This window comes from Papaver somniferum, chromosome 9 (genome assembly GCF_003573695.1).
Source record: "Papaver somniferum cultivar HN1 chromosome 9, ASM357369v1, whole genome shotgun sequence".
In the NCBI taxonomy this organism is placed as follows: Eukaryota; Viridiplantae; Streptophyta; class Magnoliopsida; order Ranunculales; family Papaveraceae; genus Papaver; species Papaver somniferum.
In genome coordinates, this window is record NC_039366.1 from 97,578,119 (window position 1) to 97,603,842 (window position 25,724).

The 25,724-nt window shown below is 36.8% G+C and overlaps 4 protein-coding genes across 5 annotated transcripts; 1 reads left to right on the forward strand and 3 right to left on the reverse strand.

The window, feature by feature from the left end:
- Positions 1-1,416: 1,416 nt before the first annotated feature.
- LOC113312321 lies at positions 1,417-2,067 on the reverse strand. Its single transcript, XM_026561086.1, has one exon. It carries the CDS (start codon positions 2,065-2,067, stop codon positions 1,417-1,419), a length of 651 nt encoding a protein of 216 aa, XP_026416871.1.
- A 5,643-nt stretch (positions 2,068-7,710) lies between these two features.
- On the forward strand, positions 7,711-11,918 carry LOC113308552 (replication factor C subunit 3-like). The gene is made up of 11 exons (XM_026557017.1): positions 7,711-7,903; positions 7,985-8,095; positions 8,196-8,228; positions 8,660-8,828; positions 9,334-9,515; positions 9,664-9,800; positions 9,909-10,007; positions 10,447-10,516; positions 10,598-10,672; positions 11,247-11,292; positions 11,581-11,918. Exons 1-11 carry the CDS (start codon positions 7,820-7,822, stop codon positions 11,637-11,639), a joined length of 1,065 nt encoding a protein of 354 aa, XP_026412802.1. The 5' UTR covers positions 7,711-7,819; the 3' UTR covers positions 11,640-11,918.
- A 1,122-nt stretch (positions 11,919-13,040) lies between these two features.
- On the reverse strand, positions 13,041-18,893 carry LOC113308828 (cationic amino acid transporter 2, vacuolar-like). Its single transcript, XM_026557281.1, has 14 exons — positions 18,428-18,893; positions 17,568-17,769; positions 17,329-17,413; positions 16,849-16,989; positions 16,641-16,759; positions 16,456-16,552; positions 15,949-16,121; positions 15,771-15,837; positions 15,400-15,558; positions 15,047-15,308; positions 14,616-14,724; positions 14,317-14,429; positions 13,921-13,996; positions 13,041-13,616 (listed from the first exon to the last, which is right to left on the reverse strand). Exons 1-14 carry the CDS (start codon positions 18,597-18,599, stop codon positions 13,460-13,462), a joined length of 1,932 nt encoding a protein of 643 aa, XP_026413066.1. The 5' UTR covers positions 18,600-18,893; the 3' UTR covers positions 13,041-13,459.
- A 1,241-nt stretch (positions 18,894-20,134) lies between these two features.
- Positions 20,135-24,158, reverse strand: LOC113310338 (BTB/POZ and MATH domain-containing protein 4-like). Of its 2 annotated transcripts, none has more exons than XM_026558981.1 (4): positions 23,413-24,158; positions 21,991-22,336; positions 21,606-21,876; positions 20,135-20,838 (listed from the first exon to the last, which is right to left on the reverse strand). In XM_026558981.1, the coding sequence occupies exons 1-4, from the start codon at positions 23,805-23,807 to the stop codon at positions 20,777-20,779; spliced, it is 1,074 nt and encodes a 357-aa protein (XP_026414766.1). In that variant the 5' UTR covers positions 23,808-24,158; the 3' UTR covers positions 20,135-20,776. The 2 variants fall into 2 exon arrangements, with proteins under 2 accessions (XP_026414766.1, XP_026414765.1); XM_026558980.1 differs by having other exon boundaries at positions 20,135-20,704; positions 23,413-24,156.
- Positions 24,159-25,724: the final 1,566 nt, after the last annotated feature.

Here is a 25,724-nt window from a genome sequence, read left to right on the forward strand (position 1 = left end):
CCCCAAAGAAATGTTGTTATCAGTCTGGATATAAAGATTTAGGCAGAACATAAAACATTGTGATCACTTTCATCCAAATAACTAATCAACGTGAATAGATTCATAACCTTTTTATTTAAGCATATTAGTGACTGCATCAGCTATTCATTCTAAGCAAAAATCTTAAATTTTAATAAACAAATTGTAATGTGTATAATGAACTGACCCGTTACTGAAGCGTGATACCTAAGCAAAACTTCACTAAAAGTCTAAAAAAGTGCATAATATTTTACTGATTCTCTTTACGTACGCACCCATGTTGAAGGTAGTTTCTTACTTCCCAAAGCCTGTTTTATATCATCCCAGCAATCGAACTTTCTAATTTGCCCTCCAGAAATGAAGGTTTTCATAGATATAATGTTCTCCACTTGGGTGTGCAGCTGATAATCAAAGGTCACGCCAAAACTATTATTACCATAACGATTTGTCTTATTACAGGACTGGGAGCCTTTTGCCACCTTGAGATGTTTCGTTTGCAAATTGTAGAATATAAGAGATATCCCATCAAACCAATACAGTAACAACTGATCAAAGAAACTTGCTATACGTGCAGGTGGGATAGTAGGAGCAATAGCAGTAAAAGTGGAAGCACAAAAGAGAGATGTTAGTGAATCTTTCCCCCTTGATTTGAACATCAAAAGTCTCCCCCCTGACCCATACTTGCTTGACCTTGTCCTTGAAAATATAGAAATGAACTTTAAAACAACAACAACAAAAACTCCTCTGCTCCTTACAACGATGACCACAATGATAACAGTGATTACTGCTGCTCACAATTATCTTCTCAGAACATGCAACACATAGATATCCTTTAAACTCCAGAAGATGATGATGATTCTCATTCACATTTTTCCACACCAGGGTCAGAGGACATTCAGTTGGCAGTCAAATGAACTCAATATTCTCGGTGTGGATCTCGAATGAGAGCAACATTTCAATCTTATAATTTTCAGCTACTGATACGAAATCGATCAATGGTACATAGAGTCAGTATTGTTTTGAACAAATATTGAAAGAATCACAAGAACAGAATAATAACAAAGAACACGATTCGTTACTGTTAACTTCTTATTCTATTAACTGTGAAAGAAAATACTCTTTTACAAACCTAGAATTGGTTCTTCTCTCAGAGATTCTCCTCCCCCCTTTTAAACTAGAATTCTCCTCCTATATATATGAGTTTAACTTCTTGGAAAAGTAAATAACTATGAGTTTCTAAAACTCATCTAAACTAGGAATCCTAACTAAGTTAGGAAACCTCAAACACTTGTTAGTCAAGTAATTGTCGACCAAATTCTAGTGCCTTTCTAGACACTCTCCTAGCCTGAATACGACTTTCTAGTCGTGAAGACAATCTTCACGTAACTCTCAAGATACTCATGTATCATGGCTCCCCATTTTTAGGAAGATGGAACTCCTGTAAGCTTTGAACTGAATATGAGGGAATTCAGTCTCTCCTTGTTCCTTGTTGAACCACTTAGCTTTGCTTGGTACTTGTCCTTTTCGTCCCACACGAAACATAACACGATTACCTCTCCTGGTAGGTGTTATTTTTGTCTCAACAATACAATCTTGTTTGAGAATTTCTTCTCGATCCATCCATAAATCTTCCACTGGTGGCAACTTTAACTCTTGATCATCTTCTTCTTCATTAAGTAATGGGGGTTCCAATAGTTTCAAGTACTCTGCATTGATAACAAAATATATCTGCATGCAAGGTGGTAAATCTAGCTGAAAAGCATTATCTCCAAATTGCTTCAGTATCTTGAAGGGTCCGTATCGTATGGGTTTCAGCTTCTTTCCTTCACCTTTAAGCCGTTCCTTCCCTATACGTAACCAAACTAAATCTCTTGTAGAAAAATTACAAGGAACACGATGTTTATCATGTTTAGCCTTGTATTTAGCTTGTGACTTCTGCAACTGAGCTTCTACCAAAGTGTGTATCTTGTTTATTCTTTCGATAAACTTTTGAGTTCTATTGCCTTCTTTTTCTGCTGATGCTACACCTTGTGAGGTAGAAAAACCCATATCAAATGGACTATGAGGTAAATAACCTAGACACACTTCAAACAAAGACTTCAGGGTAGACCCATGAAAAGATCTATTAAAAGAGAACTAGATATAAGGTAAACTATCATCCCAAGTTTTAGGATGTTTAGAATGATACCCTCGTAAGAGATTAACTAAAGTTCTATTTACTACCTCTGTTTGTCCGTCTATCTGAGGATGAAAAGCAGTACTATGCTTGAGTCTTGTGTCCATCAGATTCCATAGCTTTGTCCAAAATTGACCTAAAAATCGACTATCTCTATCAGAGATTATAGAAGTGGGTAATCCAAAATGTTTCAAACATGGTGAAAAAATAATTTGGATGCACCTTCCCCTGTCACGGTCTTCTAGCAAGGAATTAAGTTGATCATCTTGCTTAATCTATCAACAACAACAAAGATGTAATCAGTCACTAGTAGACCTCCTAGAAAATCCATGGAAATGCTTTCCCATGGTCGAGTAGGAACTGGTAATGGCATATACAGTCCTCTCTTCTTATTTGCAGGTTTTGAAGTATTGCATAAAACACATCCTCGAATATACTTAGAGACATCAAGATGCATTTTCGGCCAGTACATATACCGTTTCAAGTTAAGCAATGTCTTCTCCATACCAAAGTGACCAGCAATACGAGAAGTATGTGCTTCTTTTATCCAGTGTATTCTATCTTCACCTTGAGGTATACACAAGGCCGTACCCTTGTACACTAAACCATCCATTAAGCGGTACTCATTTGAATTCCCTTGACTTAGTTTCTGATATGCTTCTCGAAAATCTTCATCTTTTTCATAGCCTTGGACGTAGTCACTTGGCAATAATGGCGGAGTCTGTAATGCTACAAGTAAAGCCTTATTAGGGGGTGGTCTATACAACATGTATGCTAGCCTATTAGTTACCCCTTGTTTGTACTTGACGTGAATACCGAACTGCCCCAAGTAAGAGGCCCATTTCATATGACGAACTTGCTGCAACTTAGTTTGAGTCTGCAGATATTGAAAAGGTTTATGGTCAGTATGCACAACGACTTGTTTTCCCAACAAATATGGTCTCCAATGTTTCATAGCCTGATGCATAGCATACAATTCTTTGTCATACGTAGGATAGTTCTGAACGGCTCCGTTGAACATTTCGGAATGATATGCAACTGGTTTTCCATCTTGTAGCAATACTGCCCCTAAAGCATAGTTCGAAGTATCAGTCTCTACCTCAAAAGGTCTTTGTAGATTAGGTAATGTTAAAACTGGTGCTTCTGGAAAAAAATTCTTCAACAACTGAAAAGTGGATTCATGTTTAGGCTCCCACTTGAAAACAACATTGATCTTAGTTAAACCATGTAATGGAGCTGCTATTTGAGAAAAATGTCGTATGAACTTTCTTAAATACTGTCAAGCCCCCAGAAAACTTCGCACCTCAGTAATATTCCTTGGTGCTGGCCATGCGGAAATAACAACAACTTTCCCTGGATCGACCTTGATCTCTCCTCTTCCAATCACAAAACCAAGAAAAACTAATTTTTGTCTAGCAAACTCACATTTCTTCTCATTTAATTTCAAGGAATTCTCCCTCAACACAGTCAATACCTTGGATATATGCACCACATGCTCATCCCATGTTTTGCTGAAAATTAAGATATCATCTAGATATTCTATGACAAAATCATCAATAAAAGCTCGTAATACCTCATTCATGAGCCGCATAAAAGTAGTCGGCGCGTTACACAGTCCAAAGGGCCTAACGAGCCATTCAAATAACCCTTGTCGCGCCTTAAATGTTGTTATCCACGTGTCTTCTTCTTTGATCCGTACCTGATGATATCCAGACTTCAAATCCAGTTTAGTGAAGTATATGGCTCCTCCTAGTTGATCAAGAAGATCCTCAATCCTCAGTAACGTATATCTGTTTTTTGTGGTGATCTTATTTAGGTCCCGGTAATCTACACACATTCTCCATCCTCCATCTTCTTTGGTACGAGTAGAACTGGAGAGCCACAGGGAGAGCAGCTGGGTACGATTACTTTTTGTTCAAGCAATTCATGTATTTCATTCTTGATCTCTTTTGATTCAATTATCGAAGTCCTATACAATCCTAAATTTGGTAAAGAAACGTCTCCAACTAGTGAAACTTCATGTTCTACGCTCCTTTTAGGTGGTATGGTAACTTCGTCTTGAAATAGGTCCATAAACTTCTTCTTATATGAACTTACTTCGCTCTCTTGTCTGGTAGATAATACTGTATGTAGTACTACCTTCCTTTCATCTGAAACAACAGGACTGATCAATAATAAAGTGAATGTTCCACAAGTATTGATTAATCTTTTGATCTGGTTTGTAGTGACCAGCTTCATGGGCAAATGCTTTTTACTAGCTAGAATTCTGAATTCTTTCCCATATTTCTTGAACAAATAAACACGCTCTCTGTGATGTAGTACAACATCTCGTTCCCACAAATATGGATTGTCAAAAATAACTTGAGCTACGTCTAATGGCACAACATCACAAACAACTTCATCGACAAACTTATCAGTGATAGCAAACTTAAAACGACACTGCATTGTTACCTGAAACTCAGTATCCTTCTGTATCCACCCCAATGGGTAGGGTTTCGGATGGAGAGTCGTGTTCAATCCCATCTGTTCTACTAATTTCTCTGAAATTAAGTTCTTTTGACTGCCAGAATCGATGATGGCTTCGACAATACTTTGTTTAACCTGAATCTTGACATAGAATAATTCTTCATGGAGATCTTGTTCCGTGTCTGTCATCCTTGTCATTAGCATGAGCTTTGGATATGGCTGATCTATTTCAAAGATTGTCTCTACTTCATTAGCTTCTGTCATTAAGGTATTTTTCTTAAAACTTATTTGATTTTCAAAATCACGCAACTTCTCTGGTTTAAGATGTGGATATAGAATCCAACAAGTATCTTTTATATGACCTTTCTCATTGCAATGTTCACGGACTCTTTCTTCTCGTTCAGCTAACCGAGACTTGTTTTTACTTGTCTCACCCTTTCTTTGGATTATATCTTCTCCTTTCATAACTATTCTTTTGTCGTCTGATCCCGTCGCGCCTCTAGTCTTTTGCTCTATAGCCACAACTTTAGTAATGGCCTCTTCAATGTCTTGTACACTGGATAGCTTTAATTCTCTCCGTATGTAATCAACAAGTCCTCCATTATACTTTCAGAATGTCTCATCACTAGTAATATCCGCATCCAACGCCAGAGCTTGATTGTAGAATTCCGTGGTATACACTTGGACACTTTGCTGATATCGTTGTCGGAGATGCTGCCACTTGAACCATCTTTCATCTAAATATCCTACAGGATAAAAGTGCTTCCTCATGAGACTCTTAAACCGTGTCCAGGTCATGTTTTCTGTATCATTCCTTTTTCTGTAAGCTTTCCACCACGTTGAGGCATGGTTAGATAACTTCAGACTTGCAAAACAAATATTTTGTGACTCAAAAAGTTGATGTACTGTGAAGTAAGTTTCCAACTTGTTTAACCAACCATCAAGTTTCTCAGCTTCCATGACCCCATCATAGTCAGATATCTCGAGCTTAAACTCAACTTTCAAACCTCCATATGGGTTTTTGTTTAAGACTTCGTCTTCTTCTTCTTCTAAGAAACTTTTTTTTCACCTTCATTTGTACCCTTTTTCCCCTGCTTAGTTTAGCACTTGCTTTGATGAACTCTGCGAAGGTGTCTGTCAAAGTTTGTATCTGAAGCTCAAGCTTTGCAATTTTATCTTCGTTTGATAGCTTAGGATTCTTTTCATCTTCGCTTCCCATCTTAACTTTAGTACTTCCTCTAGGTTTCCTGGTATCTGGTAGAACAGCAGTTGTTTCCCCTGATCGCGTATACTGTTCACGTGTTAAGATCATGCACCACAACTAACCCTAGAAGTCAGAACGTGGCTCCGATACCACTTGATACGAAATTGATCAGTGGTACCTAGAGTTAGTACTGTTTTGAACAAAGATTGAAAGAATCACAAGAACAGAATAATAACAAAGAACATGATTTGTTACTGCTAACTTCTTCTTCTATTAACTGTGAAAGAAAATACTCTTTTACAAACCTAGAATTGGTTGTTCTCTCAGAGATTCTCCTTCCCCCTTTTAAACTAGAATTCTCCTCCTATATATATAAGTTTAATTTCTTGGAAAAGTAAATAACTATGAGTTTCTAGAACTCGTCTAAACTAGGAATCCTAACTAAGTTAGGAAACCTCAAACACTTGTTAGTCAAGTAATTGTTGACCAAATTCTAGTGCCTTTCTAGACACTCTCCTATCCTGAATACGGCTCTCTAATCGTGAAGACAATCTTTACGTAACTCTCAAGATACTCTTGTATCAGCTACATTTGCTACCCTCCAGAAAATATGACCTCCACAAAGGGTGGCCGATCTCGAATCTATCCTTGTAGTTGTTTTGAAAGGAAAAAGAGGACATCCTGATAGTGGAAACATTTCACTTGTTTTAGTAACAACTATTTTACTCCACCAATTAGATCCCCATGTACCAACAACGTAAAGAAACTCCTCATCATACTGACCCCCACAATGGGCGGCTGCAGTTGCAGCAGTATAGATAATTGCAACCTTGTATTTTACCTGAGGATGAATCAAAACCGAAACCATGACATAAAATTGAACATCTCCTACTAGGAGTTGAATAGTAAAGGCCAAGCGATTCACCCCTAGTCGGATTAATCACAGTTACTACACCTCATTTATCATCAGAGTGACTCACTTGTCTAATACAAGCTAAACCATTGCAATAACCTACTAATTCATTGTGCTTGACATACCCAGGTATGTTAATGATTTACAATACAGAAGACGATCATTATCCTGCTCCTCCATTTCTAAGCTAAAAAAGTAATAGGTATAATGGTTTTCTTCCAGTACATTAAGGCGACTAAACTCTAGGTATGGATAATTCTTATTTTGAACAAAGTGAAGCTCAGCAAATCGTTTATCATTAAAAATTGTATTGTACCCTAACTTATTGACTCATCTGCACTGGGCTAGTTTCTGAGCTGGTAGTCTCGTCATAATATTTTCAATTATTAATTCCTCCGGCAGATATGCTTTTTTCTTCGTATTCTGCTTTTCTTCGTCTTCTCTGCCATCATCAATCTTTTTGCTTTTTCTCACTACTGCTTGTTTCTTCTTGTCTTAATCAATTTTTCTGGTTTTCTTCGCTTTTCCTCTTTTCTTCTTGTTCTGCTCTTCTTCTTCATCATCAATTGATTTTCTTTTTCTCACAATTGCTCTTTCCTTGTTGTTTTTCACTTCATTTACACTTTTCCCATTTCTCAAAATCATCATAACTTGCACAAAAAGAAGAGAAAACTTAAATCTAAAATAAATTAGAGAATCGAACAATCTTTGATTTGGAAATTTGGAACTCAATTGGGAAATTAAGTAGAAAAAAACCTAGAAAGGTGAATCGGCCCGATTTACACTAGTAGATTGCAAAAAAGGCGGGAAATAATGAGGGTTGTTGGGTTTATTGAGATTAAGTTAATCTTAGCCGTCCATTATAATAAAGTTTTTATTTTATTTTTACCTCAAAAATTGAAATTCCCTTTTTATTCATTCGTTTCTCTGATAATTGCTAAAATTAGGTTTTTATCTGAAGTCCGCAAAACCCTGTATTCTTCTTCTTCTCTTCCCGCCACTTTACTTTTACTTAACTCTTCTCTATCGATCACTAGCAAAGATGTTGTGGGTCGACAAATACAGACCGAAAACCCTAGATAAAATGATTGTTCATGCAGATGTAGCTGAAAATCTCAAGAAACTGGTAAAATTTTATTTTCTATCGAGTTTAAAATTTTTCTTATTTAATATTGAAATTTCTCATTCAACTTTTTCTGGTGACTAGGTTACTGAGCAGGATTGTCCCCATTTGTTGTTCTATGGACCTTCTGGTAATGGTAAGAAAACCCTAATCTTGGCCGTACTCAGACAGATGTTTGGTCCTGGTGCAGAAAAGGTCCGTTTTTTATTCCTTTGTCTGAGCTTGATTTTTTCTTTGAAGTCTAGAAATTCGTGGGCTTACTGTTGATTTTGCTTATTGTGGTGTGGGATTGCAGGTGAAGGTAGAGACCAAGACATGGAAAGTTGATGTAAGTTTCCTGTTTAACTCTTAGTGTTTTTGTTACTTTTTTTTTGAAGTTTTACATGCCAAAATACAGTATCTCAAAATTACCCGCGTCGGTGGGAACCCAAATCGTCCAATTAAAATGTGTCCATTGTGGGAGGAAAATAAACAGGTCATTGAATGGGATTCCCCCTTTAGAAATTTGAATGTGTCTAGCAGTGCCAAGCCACTAAAGGTTAAATATACTCTAAAACTCAAATGTCACTTAGACATAAGTCCAATAGTGCACCCTTCTTGTCCACTGATTGTGAATTGATAATGTGAACATCACAGCTGATGCGCAAAGATCGCCAATGTAGCATCGTCACTTTTACTGTTGGTAATTGGAATGTTTGATCTGAAACGTACAAATTCACGTCTGTTGAGTTCAATAACTAATTAACCATATCTTTGCAGGCTGGGTCCAGAACAATTGATGTAGAACTCACAACATTGTCTGGTACCCATCATGTGGAAATGAACCCCAGTGATGCAAACTTCCAGGATCGTTATGTCGTGCAAGAGATTATTAAGGAGATGGCCAAGAATAGACCAATTGACACAAAAGGGAAGAAGGGGTATAAAGGTATATTGAGTGATTACAATGGTTTTATTTGTTATATATATATATATATATATATATGTAGGTATAGCATATTTGGTAAACTAGTAGTCCCACTTCTTAATAGTGTACGGTGTCTTATGATTCAAACAAGAACGGCTTTTGGCATGGTCACCTTATTTACGTCGCACCTGATATGCCTTTATTAGCAGTCCAGCCAATTGGATATACTTTATATGTTTATTTGGCATAGTTTTGGAGGAAATTTGTTGTGTCCAGATACATGGCTCATAAAGACATATTCATATTATCCATAATTACATTTAGCTCTGTAGTGTATGCTGGAAGATCTGATAATTTCTTGGATTTCCACCTTTGGTGTTCATAATATTTATTTTGAGCTTCTAATATCATCAAATTGCATCTTATGTGGTTGAGCATGAAGGAATTCTTGTTATGACAGAATAATAAAAAAGAAACAGATGTTCCAATTTTTATATACTTGATTTATGTTTTCATGTAAGGGCAGTCTTAGTGCTAAATGAGGTTGACAAACTCTCAAGAGAAGCCCAGCATTCACTACGGAGAACTATGGAGAAGTATAGTGCATCGTGTCGGTTAATTCTCTGCTGTAATAGTTCATCAAAAGTTACTGAAGCAGTTCGTTCTCGATGTTTGAATGTTCGAATAAATGCACCAACTGAAGAGCAGGTTGGTTGAAGTGTTATCTTGTCTTGTGGTTTTGTACCATTTATTGAATTCTAGAACTTTTTGGATAGGCTTGTGTTCATTGTCTGATACGGATGGATTCATTCATATAAACACCAAGCTTCTGTACTTAACCACGTTGTTATTCTAGATTGTTTCGGTGTTAGAATTCATTGGCAAAAAGGAAGGACTGCAAATTCCGCCTGGATTTACGGGTCGTATTGCTGCTCAATCAAATCGGAGTTTAAGAAGGGCCATATTGTTATTTGAGACATGTCGAGTTCAACAGTTACGTTTCTTAGCCCATATTGTCGATCTTTACCAATTAGGCAGTTTAATACTGTTTCAATACTTTACATGTAAGCTGATCTTGGTGTTCTGCTATTTCAACTTTAGGTATCCTTTTACAAGTAATCAAGCTATCCCACCAATGGATTGGGAACAATATATAACTGAAATAGCATCTGACATTTTGCAGGAGCAGAGCCCTAAAAGGTGTGATACTTCAATTTCCTTTTTTTTTTTCTTTTTTAATTAGTTAAACGTGTCTATGTTCAGTTGCCAAAGTCACATCTGTTTGAGTTTCATAATTTTTTGGCTTGATAATTTTTCTTGCTTTTATGTTGTTAGTTTTGTTTCTTAAGATTCTGGTTTGGAGTTGGTCTAATCCGGACTTAGCTATTCCGCTTAATATTGACAAGTGCCTGGGCCTGAAATAAGCACAGGCTGGAGTTAATAAACTTAGGGCGTCACCAGAACAGAAACAGATATGATCAACCCTTGTCGAAAGAACAAACTTGACAAACAACGACACATATGTTGTTTCGAATCACTTGAAGCCATTGTAATGGATGAAAATCGCTTTAGTTAACTATTTTTCTCTCTCTGCTTGCTTTATTTGAAATTGTAACCAGTCTTCCGATGTGTTAAACAGGTTGTTTGTGGTTCGAGGGAAGTTGTATGAGCTACTAATTAATTGCATTCCTCCCGTTCTTATTCTGAAGGTAAAACTTACTTGCTTTAGCTTTATATCTGAATTTATTGACTGTTTAGTGTATGAAATACTCTAGTATTTTGCATTGCAGAGGCTGTTATTTGAGCTGTTAAAGAAGTTGGATGCTGAATTGAAGCACGAGGTCTGCTATTGGGCTGCATATTATGTAAGTGCTTTTTTGTAGACTCTCTTAGTATAATACGAAAATTGATATGTTGTACACTCTCTTAGTATAATACTAAAATTGATATGCTCAAATTTAGAGGGTACAAGAAATATCATAGGGGTACGAAAAACTTAGATAATATACGTAACATATTCATCTTTCCTTGCCTGGATATTCACTTCTTTTTATCCTGTTGACTATAATGTAGCCAATATCGCGTTTTCCAATGTGTTTTTAGCCAAGATCTAAATCCTTCACACATAATGTGTTTTCACAATGAACCGCTTTTCCAGAAAATATACATACGATTCCCTTTTCAACACATGCACTGATATTTCTGATCCTTGTGCATTTTTCTTTTGCTAATTCTGCATACTGCGTTGATAAAATGTTTATGAGGATAAAAAGGCTATCATTTGACTTTGATACATCTAATAATTGTTTCGGGAATCTAGCATGTATACCAGTTAAACCTATCACCATCCTGATTCCATACAGTTGCTAAACAAGTATTGCACATTACTCTTATTGAGTTATTAAGCTTGTAATCCATTGATTCTTGTTTCACCTCCAGGAGCATAGGATGCGTCTTGGGCAGAAAGCCATATTTCACATGGAAGGTACTTCATTAGATTTTTTGTAATTTTGTCACTGTGGCTAGAGTTCTTACCTTTCTGTCTGCAGGAGTAATCTTTCAGTTTTGTCATGGATTATGTCGTTATTTCAGGATTCTATATTATTGTTCATGTACCTGTGTTGTCTTGAAATACGAGGAATCTGTTTAAATTTTAATTTATTCCAATTTCCACATAGCTGTTTACTATGGCCTTTGAATTGGTGTAACTTCTGAAGCTTCTAAAAGTCTCGGTGATTTTTCTAATGGTGGTTTTATATTCTCTGGTGTATAGCTTTTGTGGCCAAATTCATGAGCATTTACAAGGCGTTTCTCATCTCCACATTTGGTTAAAGATCTTAAATGAATCATCGGGCCTACTTCAAGTTCTGATATTGGAAGCATACTGAGAGCCAAATAGCAACTGCTGCAGCTATGAAAATTCTGTCAACTTATTGTTCTTTAAACATACCAGAGCAGATGAATACATTGCCCTTGCTTCTTAATGTTTATTCTGAATCTAGAAATTAGTGTAACTTTCACCTGTTTATCTTTTTCATTCGGCTGTCTTTTGGTTTGCTTCAAGATGATCTATGGATGCCCATGGCTCCAGCTAAATTCGGTAGTTTTTAAGAAAGATTTCGTAGTTTGCGAGTGAGATTAGGAGTATGTTCAATAATTACTTAATTATAATGCGAAACCCTTTAGGAGTAGATTTAGGAATGACGAATGAGTTATATGTACATGATATCTCTCTGAGACAAATATAATATCAAGAGGAGAAACCAAAGTGTAATATTTTAAAGAGATTCTGCTGTGTGAAGTTGATGGAAAAGCTTAACGAGGATATGATAAGGCAACACTATGTGCGTGGCCATCGGTTCTTGCAACGGATTGGTTAGTTTTTCTGTACCCCATCATGGTTTGAGTGATCCAGTTTACATATGCAACCCTACATCTACAGAATACGTTGATCTCCCAATATTTAACGGTAGAAACAGTGGTTACATAGTCAGTGGATTTGGTTACCTATCTTTAACCAACGAGTACAGGGTCGTCAGAATTTGCTATCCTGCTGAAAAACACGATTTTCCTGAAAGCAGTGCGGCTGGATGTGTTCAGGTGTACACTCTTGGGAATAATAATAACAGCGGGTGGAGAGACATCGGAGAAATCACCAACAAATTATGGTTACAGGGTGTCCAGGCAAATGGAGCATTGCATTTTATGGACGATGTAAATCGGAAGATTGTGACATTCGATTTGGAATTTGAAGACTTTGGGTTGCTCCCACCACCACCTTGTTTTGAAAAGTTCAAGAAATCTTCGTATTGGAGTTGGAATAAAAGATTCTCTACAGAGTGGTCATCATTAACAAAGCTATGTTGGAACAAGCATGATTACTATCAGCCATTTGATACAACAGAGAAAAACGAAGTTCTTTTTTGGGTGAATGATTGGAATCTCTGTTGCTATGATCACCAAACTGGAATTTTCAAAAAGATGTGAATAACGACAGGAGGCTATCAATTTTTCAAGGGATTCCATACGAGAGCGGTCTTGTTTCATTGAAAGATCTAGGAGTACGTTCCAACACTCGAAGACAAAAGACAGTAGGGGTATAGAGATTCTTTGCTGCTTCATGTGGCAACATTGCCAAGTAACCAATTGTAGGAGATGAAATGAAAGAAAAGAACTATCGGAAACCTGAAGAATAAAGTCCGAGATCAACTAGAAAATGTAGACAGACGAAAGTTTATCTTGAAGGCATTTCCAATTGATACAGATATTTACAATCATTTCTCACAATTTTTTGAGTTCAACTTTGGTGTGAAAACCGCAGAACCACTGTTTCTTTTGTTTCCTTTTGATAGTGTGATACCAACAGATTATAACTGTACATGCAAATGGATAAAAACTGATTTCAGCTTTGATCCCTGCTATTGTTCTAATACATTCTATGAAGAACTAACAACAATACAATTTTGCTCCATGCTGATATAATAAGACATTATATGAGAAGGAACTATTAAGAATACAAATCCAACCCATTCGTGTACGCTGTGGAGAAGGTTGTGCATGTGTTGGAACCGGATTTTGAGTTCAACAGGCGAAATATTCTGTAGAGCTTTGGCACTTCTCATCTCTACCCTAGTTGGGTTGCATCCTCTCTTCTAAGCTACATATTCTACTGAGTTCTGGTATATCTCATCTGCGCGCTCTGTGGATACGTATACTGCATCAAGCAGTAAGCTGTGCTTTCGCCCATAGAATACATAAACAAATACCCCAACTACCATCCACATAGAAACACGAATCCATGTTCCAGCTCTGGAAAAGTTAAACACAGTATATACATTTTAGATTGTTGAAGTGCTCAAGCCATTTATAATTTCTAGGGGATAGGTACAAAGAAACGTTGGGTACAACATCAAGCGATCATGATACTGCATTCACCCACTCTATCGTCAATTTTTTTGAGTATAATGCGGTTGAAGATTGCGGGTTTGACCTTTTTAGGCAGAGAAGAATGTTTTTGCCAAGTGGGTGAATAATGTTTTCCACGAGATTGTAAACATTGAAGAAAATAGAAACAGATAAAGCATAGAGTAGTGAATAGAATGCGTAGACTGACCCAAGGTTAATCATCAGGTAGACATTTATGAGAATGCAGGCAATAGGAAGAAGCGGGACGAAAGGGCAAATAAAACCTGCAAGAGATGAAAGTTGCAAACTGTGCATAAAAAAAACAAAAAAGTTGTATAAACAGATAAAAGTTGCCACCAAATTATAAAATTAATTTTAGTTTTTTAATTAGTAAGTTACCTAGGACCAACCAGTTCACTCATTTATACTACATTCAACCGTGTACCAAACCTCATGCAAATGCTTGACAGTTGGTCTTACTTATTCAATATAGAAGAAACGCCAAAAGAAAGGAAGGAAAAGGACAAGCAGTCAAGATTGGCCATCCGCCAACAAACTGGCATTCCTAACTTGAAGTAACTAACGATATTGTAATGAAATATACCTCCTGTGTGTCCAAAGGTGTGTCTTGCATCATCTTGGTCAATACAGGAGAGTGCAATCAGCCCACATAAAAGAAGTATGCCACCAGTTCCACAAACTGAGTAACGAGCAACACTGGTAAAAAATAATAAAAGTGTCATTCAAACTTCAAAAAAGCAAATTGCTAAATGTCAAAGAGGTATACATAATCTTGCTCTGGACGAACAATTCGATTCGCTGAAAATCGAGAGACTCCGACTAAAACAATGAATGATAGAATATGATAACCCAAACACACAAAAAAGTTAAAACCCAACTCACATAGGCAGGTACGCAGCTGACGATCCGGAGGTAAGAGAAAGCAGTCCTACACACACTGCAGTTATGCTCCAAGCTGCGATTCTGCGTCTTTCTTGCTCACTTGCTTTTTCTGCCGCCACCAACAGAAAGCATCGGTAAGTAACTTACTGAACAGACATCTAAAGCTGAACTAGGGAGAAAATAGCTATACCTATACAGATAGTAAGATATCTATTAAGAGATTCAACATAAGAAACACCAACTATTAAAAATGCGAGTAGTAAGTAGTAAGTGGCCGTGCACACTAAGTACGGATGACAGAGATATACTAGCTGCATCTTCTCCAAAAGAACCCCGTCATGTGATGGATCATGCAGACTACTTCTCTCCCCATTACCCAACCATTCACTCTGGCACATTACAGGTATACAGGTGCCCTAATTTATCTTTACCTTGATTTAGTTGTTTAACAATGAGAGGATAGTCTACAGAAGCTTCTTCTTTGGCAAGTGAGTTATTGCTATAAGCACTGGACGTGGCAACAGGATTTATCTGGTTTCCCCCATCATTCTCCTGACTGATACTATATGATGGTATTGGACCTATTGACCCCAAAAATGATTGTGAAAGTGGCACCGTATCTGGAGGGACGTATCTGAGAATCAGTATTGAAATTGCAACAATGGTGAATGCAAGAAGTGTACCCACACTAACCTGCAAAAACGAAGGGTGAGAATCAGAATAGAGTTCCATTTCTTAACCAAATATTACCGAAGTAGATCCACAATCAACCTAGTTGACTTACCATCCCTGCCAACTGTGAAACGTCCATAAAGAATGCCAACATTGCAGCACAGACCCCTGTCAATATTGTACTCTTGACTGGAACTTGAGTGCGTCTATTTACATCTGCAAAGAAAGGTGGCAGTAATCCATCTCTTGACATCGCCATAAGGATTCGTGGCTGAGAAATGAAAATAAGAATGTAGACTAGTCAAGAGTTGGCAAAAGAAAAATAGTGGAGAACAGTCATATCTACGAAAGAAAACCCAAGCTAATCTTAGAGACCCAAACTTAAGGAAGAGTCATTTTTATAGTAGGATTCTGTAAAATCTGTCAAAGAGCTCAATTCAGGATGTCTCTAGAAACAGTTTTGCTATATCAACAATCAATTACCTGAGGAAGAATTGAACCCATCAAAGTTGAACAGAGTGCAGTAACTGCTCCAGCTGTAATTATATACCTAAAAGATGGAGAGAACATTGTCATCAATCCAAACAAGTTCTCCTGAGACCCCTTAATTCTCCAGAGATGGCAGAAAAGTGTATATTGTAGATGCAAACTTATTACTTACACTGCCCATTGCATTCCATGACTAGCAAAAGCAGAGGAGATCGGGGTATCCGGATCCATTGCATAATAAGGCACCAGGCCAACAATGACAACTGACACCAGCATGTACAGGGAACAACAGATTGACAGCGACGCCCCTACACCCAGTGGCAGGTCACGCTGAGGATTCTTCACCTGCGACGAAGGTTTTAAGCTTATAAGTCAAAACAATAATGTAATCCATAAAAAGGTGTATTGACTACTAAATTAACGAAGAGTTTAGTTGGTTATTTCTTTTTGGCTGTAAGCGTTAATCCACCGATGGTTTATATAGTTACGTGGCAGCGGATCCCCAAAATTTCAAAAAATTTGGCCCAATCCCTATCTCGATCGAGAGGGGAGCTTCCCTCTAAACCAAACTACACGAGATGGAAGCATGGAGGCTCAAAACTTTATTATGTGAGCCCAGTGGGCAAATCATAGATGATCTAAAGCCCATTCAAGGATACCAGTAAAAAGTCATGTATACCTCCTCAGCTGTGCTGGCTACTGAATCAAATCCGATGTACGCAAAGAAGACAGTTGCAGAACCAGCAAGCATCCCATTCACTCCAAAGGGTAAAAACCTGTCAAATCAAATCAAATGATAAATATAAAGAAACCAAAAAGATGAAGTAAGGAACGGCGTGAATTACAAGATTGAACTCTCATTACCCACTACGGAGTTCGTAGCCAGTCCATCCAGTCTTAAAACCCAAATAACCACCAACAATTATGATAAAAACCATGACAAATAAATTTGCTGTTGTGACAATAGCTTGAACAAATGAGCTCTGCAAGAAGTGATGTTTTGCAAGTTAAGTTGCAAATAGAATAAAAATTTAAACTGGAGGAGATATGCATTAAAAAGGTATACAGGTACCTCTTTGATTCCCACACATAGAAGCCCAGTTACTACAAGAACTAGAATGGCAGCACATGGGTCAACCACAATATCAGTTCCAGGAATAAGCATGCGGGATAAGAAAAAAGGCAAACTGTCTGCTCCTCCAAAAAGAAAGGCCTGTAAGGAACATGAGAAAATGCGGTATACATCAAATTTATCCTCTCGGGTCTAATGCTTCACAATCATTACAGAAACTTATACTTTTGAAAGCATTAAAATTTAAAAACCATTAATCTCCAAGTTAAAGTTCCTTAGTTTTCCAAGGACTTAACACGCAGAGAACCTGACTAGTGGATTTCAAAAACTGAAAAGATAGATCTACAATAAGGAAGTAAATGCAAGCATTCGAGCAAAATCTTACTTAACATACTAAAAGAATATAACAAACATATCTACAGCTGTTGCAAATATAAATAATGGAGCAGACAAAGGGGATATAATATCTAGTATTTTTACCAGATTTGGTGATATGCCTCGAGCAACCGCAGATCCACCTATCGTATATTCAAGTATAAGAGCCCAACCAATAAGCCAAGCAACTCTGTCATCCGTTTAAATTTAAGTTATCCTTCGGAAAATTTGGAGAGAAAAAAGGCATCTAAACCGAAAAGAAAACAGATGACCTTGGGAAAATGCCATGTCTGTATATTAACAAAGATGTGAAAAGAAAATATTTGTTTGGAGCACTTTATTACCCTTCTCCAACACAAATATATGAATAATGATAAGCACTTCCTGCAGACGGGCAACGGCTAGCAAGTTCCGCATAACAAAAGGCCGATAGAGCAGCTGCAATACCAGCTATTAGGAAGGAAATAGTAAGTGCAGGCCCAGAATGTTCTCTAGCAACTGTTCCAACAAGTACATATACTCCAGCCCCAATTGTCGATCCAACACCTAGTTAGAGGAACCACAGATTCAGCCTTAAAATGTTTAATACCAGTTTGCAGAGAAACCCATAGGGGTTTTTGCAAAGTGCAAATTGTTATCCTATAACGCAATCAAAAATTTTGACTAAAAGTTGAGCATTAATTTGGCATGACAGTTACATACAATGCGAATGAAAACCGATTTAGATTCACAACTTGAAAGATTGAAATGTAAAGTTTTTAATCAGCAAATCTAACCAGTGACGATCAAATAAAGCAGTGAAAAACAATAGTAAAATCCAAGAAAACAAGATGGATTACACCAACCAAATATGACTCCTACTACGGGAGACTAAAAAATCATCAAAAACATAGTATTTAGAAATATAAATGAAGAATATTAAACGAAAGCAATATTATCCTTCGAAATAGGAAGAAACAAACTCAGTAGCCAAAGTACTTGTTATAAAGACAAAAACGAATCCTGAATTTAACAAAATTACAGGGGGAAGTACAGACAGGAGAAAAAAGAGAAATACCAACGGTAATAATTTTGAACAAACACAAAAACAAAGCAAAAAACAATATGAACAGAGAAATCAATCTCAAATCCATCAAAGAGAAAACCCAACTCCTCAAAAATAAAAAATAAAAATTATTAAAAAAAAATGGAGGAGGGGTAATACCAATTGCCATGAGCTGAAGAATAGACAATTCCTTAGCCAATTTGGGATGCCCACTCTCTGTTGTTACACGATTTGAATCAACTTGTTTTCTCCTTAACAAACCTCGAATTCCAGATGATAATGAATTCCCGCCAGCACCACCACTTAGTGGATCACCATTGAAACCCATCATAAAAAAAAATTACAACCCAAACCCAGATTTATTCTTCTCCTCCTCCTCCTCCTCCTCCTCTGCCTCTTCCTTGGTTATTCTTCAATCTTCAATATATAAATTAACAAATAGAAATCAAGCAATGAACCCACCCGCTAACCCAAACCCCTTATATAAAGATTGATAATTTATTCTTCAAGGGGGTAGCGGGCAGATTCAATCTTTTTCTCTCTAAAGAATAAGAAGAAAAAAGAAGAAGAAGAAGAAGAAGAAGAAGAAGAAGAAGACGAGGATGAGAGAATGACAGAACCTTCCTTTTTGCGTACAAGCAAAAAACTAGAGAAAAAAATAATAATAAGAAGAAGAAGAATCAGATAACGAACGGTGAATCAATAAATTTTAATTGACGAAAAAGCCCTTAGAATGGATAGATTTAAACGTTAGTTCAACGGAAAACACCCACGGAAAACTCCCTAAATACAGAAAATAAATCTAAACAGGAACCCTGTTTTCGTTACTTTTTCTCTGAATTTGGTAGGTCAGATGTGTTCAATTGTATGGGCCGGAATCTTTGATTTTATATTATTTGTTTTTCTCTTTTCCTTTCACTTCATTTACTCAACCTTTTGTCAACTCTGACGTGATCATCGTTCATCAAAACATGTTTAAGCTATGATTAAGAAGATAACAGAAAATTTAAACTCAAAAGTTTACTATTAGCTAGGGTGATAAATAATAGTGTTTTTCACATTCCCTGCACACATCATTTAGTCTCCCATTAAAATTTAAAAAATCATTAAGGCCCTACTCCACTCCACAATGCGAACCAGTGTTCACTGTCTCGATCTCTCTAAATGATGTGCATTATTTGCTACAGAACGACGTTGATAGACAATGACCCCGAAGAACGACAAACTAGTTGAGTTGTATTCATCTCAACCATAGAAATAAGAAAATAAGTCTGGGTAATGTCCTCTAATCTTATCAACTTTGTTTCTTAAAACAAATATCTTGAAACTGCTAGTCAATTTTTTTCCTTTCTTGAGGTATTTGATTCTTGCGTAGAACAAAAGTAGAGGTAAATAGGTTCTAGTTTGCGTTGTCTAATCTACAATCTTACTAAAAATGGTCCAATGTCAGTCCACCGCGCACAAGTGTAATCTGGGAGTGAGTTTAGTTTGATTAAGGAAAGAAAACATACTTAACAGCTGCCATAAAAGCATGTCTGCACACGCATTTAATGAAAGGTATAGGGCGATCAATCAACAGCTGCCATACAAGCATGGGTTCAGACAACCAAACTTAGATCAGTTCCCATAAAGGCATGTCTGACTACAAATCCAACTCTAGTCATATGTTCCCATAGCTCTCTTAATGCAATGTTTTTATTCACCAAGCAAATGGGAAATACCACATGATTTCTATAATTTGAATTGGGCAAAGAGTACCAGAATTCAAGTACCAGAATTCAATCAGAAAATGCAAAAAAGCTATGCCAAAAACTGAAAACTAAAATGTTGTGAAACAAAAGAAAAAAAAAATGGGAAAAAGAAAGATTTTCCTATAGAAACGCACAGAATACAATTCAATGATTAACTTGGCCTTATGGGTTACCATTACATCATGACTTACAATGACAAATGACGAAGACTAGCGTGTTCTGAAGTAACCTTTGTTTCTGTCAGACGAGCCTTTGAATATATTTCTCAGTTCCAGAAGTTAGGAAGTTCTCTCCACTGCTACAACACCAAGACAAAATTACGAACTAAAATACAAAGTCATATATTTAACAATATCCAAGTCACTACCACAACAATACATCCATCTGGTAACTCAAACAAGTATCCTCCATAGAATGGAGCAATATCTTTCTTCCTTTAAGGCAACACGGTCGATGTACAAAAGTTTTTCTTCTCTCACGTGTCAGGAACGCTGTCTTACCCTCCTACCGTTATTACCATCCTCACTGTCGGAAAGCTGACCCCACACAGTTCGACTTTTTCCACCGCCGCCTCCACCACCGCTGCTACAATCATCCTCACACCCAGCTACTATCTTTAAGAGCTCTGACTGCAACGCTGGACAATTTTCTTTGAGATACTCGAACCCATTAGATCGCATGACAGCTGCATCGAGAGTGGTCATTGGAGCAATGAAGAAACGAGATATTAAGTACAGGAGAAAAATAGCAAACGGAATCAATCCGAAACCCTAGGCTCCGTTCCCGATTCCCGAATTTCAGTTACTTGGGGAGGAGCTCCTGAAGAATGAAAAACTTCATAAACATAATAAACTTAATGAAAAGCAGCAGTGTTTTATATCATAAGTTCCTTTCAAACTTAATTCTCAGGACAAACTTGAACAATATGGTTTCAAACATCCTCACACGCGTATATGATGTAAAAGAGAATTCACAGAAAATACACTACCTAAAAGAAGTGGTTGATCATCTCATTTTCTAATTTTTAGGGGTTACAAAATCAATCTTCAAATCAACCAAGATATTCTACTTTAGTTTTATTCGGAGGGAAATTACCTATATATACTGTGTATGTCACAGTTTAAACTATAGCATCATCAAGTTTATCTATATGATAATTATTTGACGTATTGCATGAATATTCAACAGCAGTAAGATCTAACAGGACAATGATAGCTTCAAATAAAGCACACAACTGCTGGGACAAGTAAATATGCATAAGGTTGTTAGCATAATAGGGTTCATTAACTCAGTGTCCGGCATGTCCTTCTAGTGTCCAACACCAACAGACTACCTTATCATTGTCACATCATTATAGCATATCAGGCACGGTATTTGATACTTTCAACTGACATGCCTCCTTTTAAGTATAATGATTCCGAAGTGAACACTCTAAACAGGAAACTAAGAAAGGGGCCATAGGACAGCTATAGTCAAAGTTTGTACTTTATAACTAGAAGACATAGGCTCATAGCTACAAATTTACACATCAGGACATGCTACCAGAGGCATGAAAAATCGAGTCTAACTTGAGTTTAATGGTCTACCTGCAAGGTTTTCAGCCGCAAATTTCAGACAGACAGCTTTTAGCTCCGTGGCATGATAACTGTCGGCCAACGCCAGAGTAGTTGCAACTGAATTAATGGCTATATCTTTGCACAAGTAAGACTCACACATCAATCTGAGTCTCACCAAACCGTACTTATCTGCAGCAGCTAATAACTTCCCAACTAATGTATCAGAAACACAAGATGCTGTTGATGCGACTAACTCCTCATCTTCAAGCAGAGCATCTTTGTATATAAAGTGGAGCATAGCCTGTCCAATGCGAGATGAAAATTAGGTAAATAAGATATATGGAGCTTTCCAACTATTCATCGGACGGAGATTTTACGATTAACTGTAAGGCATAAAGACTAAAACGATGCTCACCTTAAAAACTTTCGGCTCCAGATCTTTAACAACTACCTCACATTCGTCTTCATCCATACCATCCATCAATTCATCTCTAAATACAGGGGATCGCGCAGCCAATACCAACTTGTGAGCATGAAACTTTTCTCCAGCTACGTTGAAAACAATATCTGAACCTTCCTGATTCTCAAGTAGCATACCAAAGTGGGATCCAATATCAGAATCTGGAACCTGAATGGAGTGTAATCTTGAGCAATCTGTTTGCGAAACTACAACACCAACTGTGCAATCAATTTTTAAGCAGTCGTCCTTAAGAAAATCTGACGTTTCAAGCACCGCTCGTCTATAAAACCTCTTGTAACCCCTGAAGACAAATAAGATCAAATGAAGCTCAAAAGGGGTAAAAAAAAAAGGACATCCAGGCAAATAAACAACAACAAAAATCGTAGGTTTAACTCCTATGAACAGATAGGAGGTTGCCAAAAAAAAAAAAAATTAAAAAAAAAAACCAAACTCATGGAAGAGATCAAAAAGATTTGCACTATAGAATATGTTTTACTAGACAAGGAAGAACATGCAATGACAAGATTTGACATAGTAGTATACCAGTCTCTAGCAACTGCGAAAACTACATCAATCGATGAGGGCAATCAGTTATTGACAAACCATTGAATCTACAGCCTATATCCATATTCAAGGTGGGTATTGATTGTTAGATCCAATAGCTCACATGTCTTCTATATCAAACTAAAATATGATTACCACGAGCACCAAGTATCTCCGCGAGAAGAGTTCTTTTACAAGTAAATTTTAACACGAAACAGTATGGAATCCATAAACATCCAAATAAAGGCATAGCGAGCTTTCATCGAATAACAACAAGGCAGAAGAGATTAGATGCAACTGGGGGAAGAACAAAAGGTAGTGCCTTATCTATTATCCGTAAGATTGTTGCTGATACAAGTGCAATTTTGCAAAGATATCAAAATAGTACAAGTAGTGTTCAGCAAGACTAAGACCAACACAGGAGTCCTCTTGGCAAGGATATATGGCAGGAGTCAGCTCGATTAACTCTAGACCAAGCCAAATCTTAATATGTATCATAATTAAAGGTTAACCGCCTAATTATGTGGCTATGGTACATGATACACAATTTAAGCATTCAGCTGAAAGTAGACTTTTTCCCTTATCAGCAGGTAATACTTGTAAGATGGGTATCGGCTGAAACAGTTCTACATTGTTCTGTAGCAACGAAACACGATTTGAGCTAAAATTCGTTAATTCAACAACTGTGGCGACTATATTAACAGCTCTATGTTTACATAGTAGTTTGTCTCACAAAACCACTAATTGCCCACTACTGATATGTCCAGTAATAATCAAAATAAATTCAAACTTTAACATAACAAACAATCAAAGAATTGTATAAATAAATCTTACCACATACTCCCACGATATTTCAAGGTATACGGTCCACTCTCTAACGAACGATCAAAATGACTATGAACTTTATGTTTTCCTTTCCCACTCTGATCCACCAGTGTCAACTCAAATAGCGCTCTAACATCTGTACCTTCACTTGCTAAAGCAATGAACACAGAAACATAAGCTGAATTATCTTCAGGATTCTTCCCATCTGGATAAAAATAAATCGCCCATTGATAACCTCCAACAGTAAAAGTCTCACTAGCTATATGTTTACCAATTCCCATCCCTTTCGCCAATGAATAACCTTGTATCACAAATTTATGAGACCCATTAATAGTCTCTGTCACTGACCTAGAACTTGTTGGAGATATCAAACTATTCTTCTCTGATGAAAATAATTCTGGCATTTTTTGTACCCTAATTTTGCCAAAATCTCATTTCAAGCCAACAAAGGGTGAGGAATTTCAAGAAAAAACTTAATTTCACCACGAATTTCAAAAAAACTTAATTTTATCAAGATCTTGATGAAGATTTTCGGTTGAAACCTAATTTTGGAAAAGAAATTGGAAATTTGAGAAATTTGAATTACTATGTAAGGGTTTAATTTGAAGATTGGGAGAGAGGGAAGATCTGGTGAAATTAAGATTTTGTTTTAGGTTGTTCTGTTTGAACTGAAACAGACGAAGAGTTTGATATTCGGACAACACGAGATGTAGGTTAGGATAGTAAAGAGACTTTTATGCAGATTTAACGACCAACAGTTTGGTTGGTGCAGTAATCTTTTGGTTAGTATTTTAGGGTATGTTTGGAACCACAATGAAAGACCTCGAGCCAAGTTCCGCAGTGGAAGGTCCTAAACTTGGGGATTTTTTTTCTTTTTCTTTCTGCTCTCATGCTGTTTAAACATTTTTAAACTAGCACGATTGACCATTTTGTATATGATTGCGGATGACTAGTGCACCGCTGTCATGGTGGGAGGACCGACCGAAAAAAAACGAAATAACACTGTACTGGACTGTAAGAAAAAAATTATGATCCCCGACATTTTTTAATAATAAGCCAAATTGGAAAAATGAAAGTATTATTTTTCCTGAAACGTAGAGAGTACATCGTTTTATTATTTTATTAGTTGCAACGGTAAATTAGTCGATGCATAAACCAAATTATGGCTGCATAATATGTAATGTATCCTTTGTGGTGATTTGCAGAATGACTAATACTACATTTTAAGCATGAAAGTTCTTGCTTGGAATGTTCAGGGATGTGGAAATCCCTTTTCTTAAAATCATCTAAAAAATCTTAATCTAACAAGAAAGACCTGAAATCCTTTTCCTGTCAGAAACCAAATTCCTGAAAACATTAGTTAAATCTCTTGTTTATTATTTTCTAAAATATCATATAATATACCATATGGGCCAAGAAAAGGATTAATGGTAGCTTGGTTAAATGGTTTTTTTTTTCGATATAATTCAACGGAATTTATACATGATAAACATCATTATTAAAACAAATTTTGACTCCAAAAAATAGGTATTAACCTGCTTTTATGGAAGTCCATATCCAACTAACAAAAACATATCCAAGGCAAGGATATGCCGTGAATAGTTATAGGATACTTTAATATGATATTTAAGCAAGCTAAAAAAAAACAAGGAGAATTTCCTTTTAAAAAAAACTGATAGCGAATACTAGTGTAGAATTTTAGAGAGATCTGACCTATATGACCTTAAATACTTATGATATGACTTTTTCATGTCCCATGTAGTAGTTCAGGGAACCCACCGTGTTAGGGGCGCCCTTGGTATTGTTGGCTTTGCTAGCTCGTGTGTGTGGCACGTCTTAGAGTTGTTTCTCTAGTTTATTAGGAGTCTGTATTTTTCTTTCAGTTTATTGAATCGAATCATTGTATTTGTTTTCCCCTCATTTGAGGTTTTATCCTTCCAATCTTACAATGTAGATCATGTAGATTGAGCTTGATTACTCATTTGTAGTGTAGATCACTACAAGTGGTATTAGAGCAGCCACGATCCATGAGGGATTCGTTGGTGTCACGAGAAGAGTTCAAAGTTAGATTTGAAGTAACTAACCTTCGATTGGATTACTTAGTTAGGAGATAGTTCACCAAATCGGAACCAAAATATCCTAATTTGTTGGATCTCATCAATCATGCAAAGGGAAAGCTAGAGTTCTTCACACTAGAAAACCAAACTACGTGCCAACATCGGAGGAACTTTAGTTGAAGTTGCTGAGGGTGCAGAAACAACGAAGATGGAGGATGCAATTGACCACGAAGAATTGGTAGAAGAATCAATTAACTCAGAGTT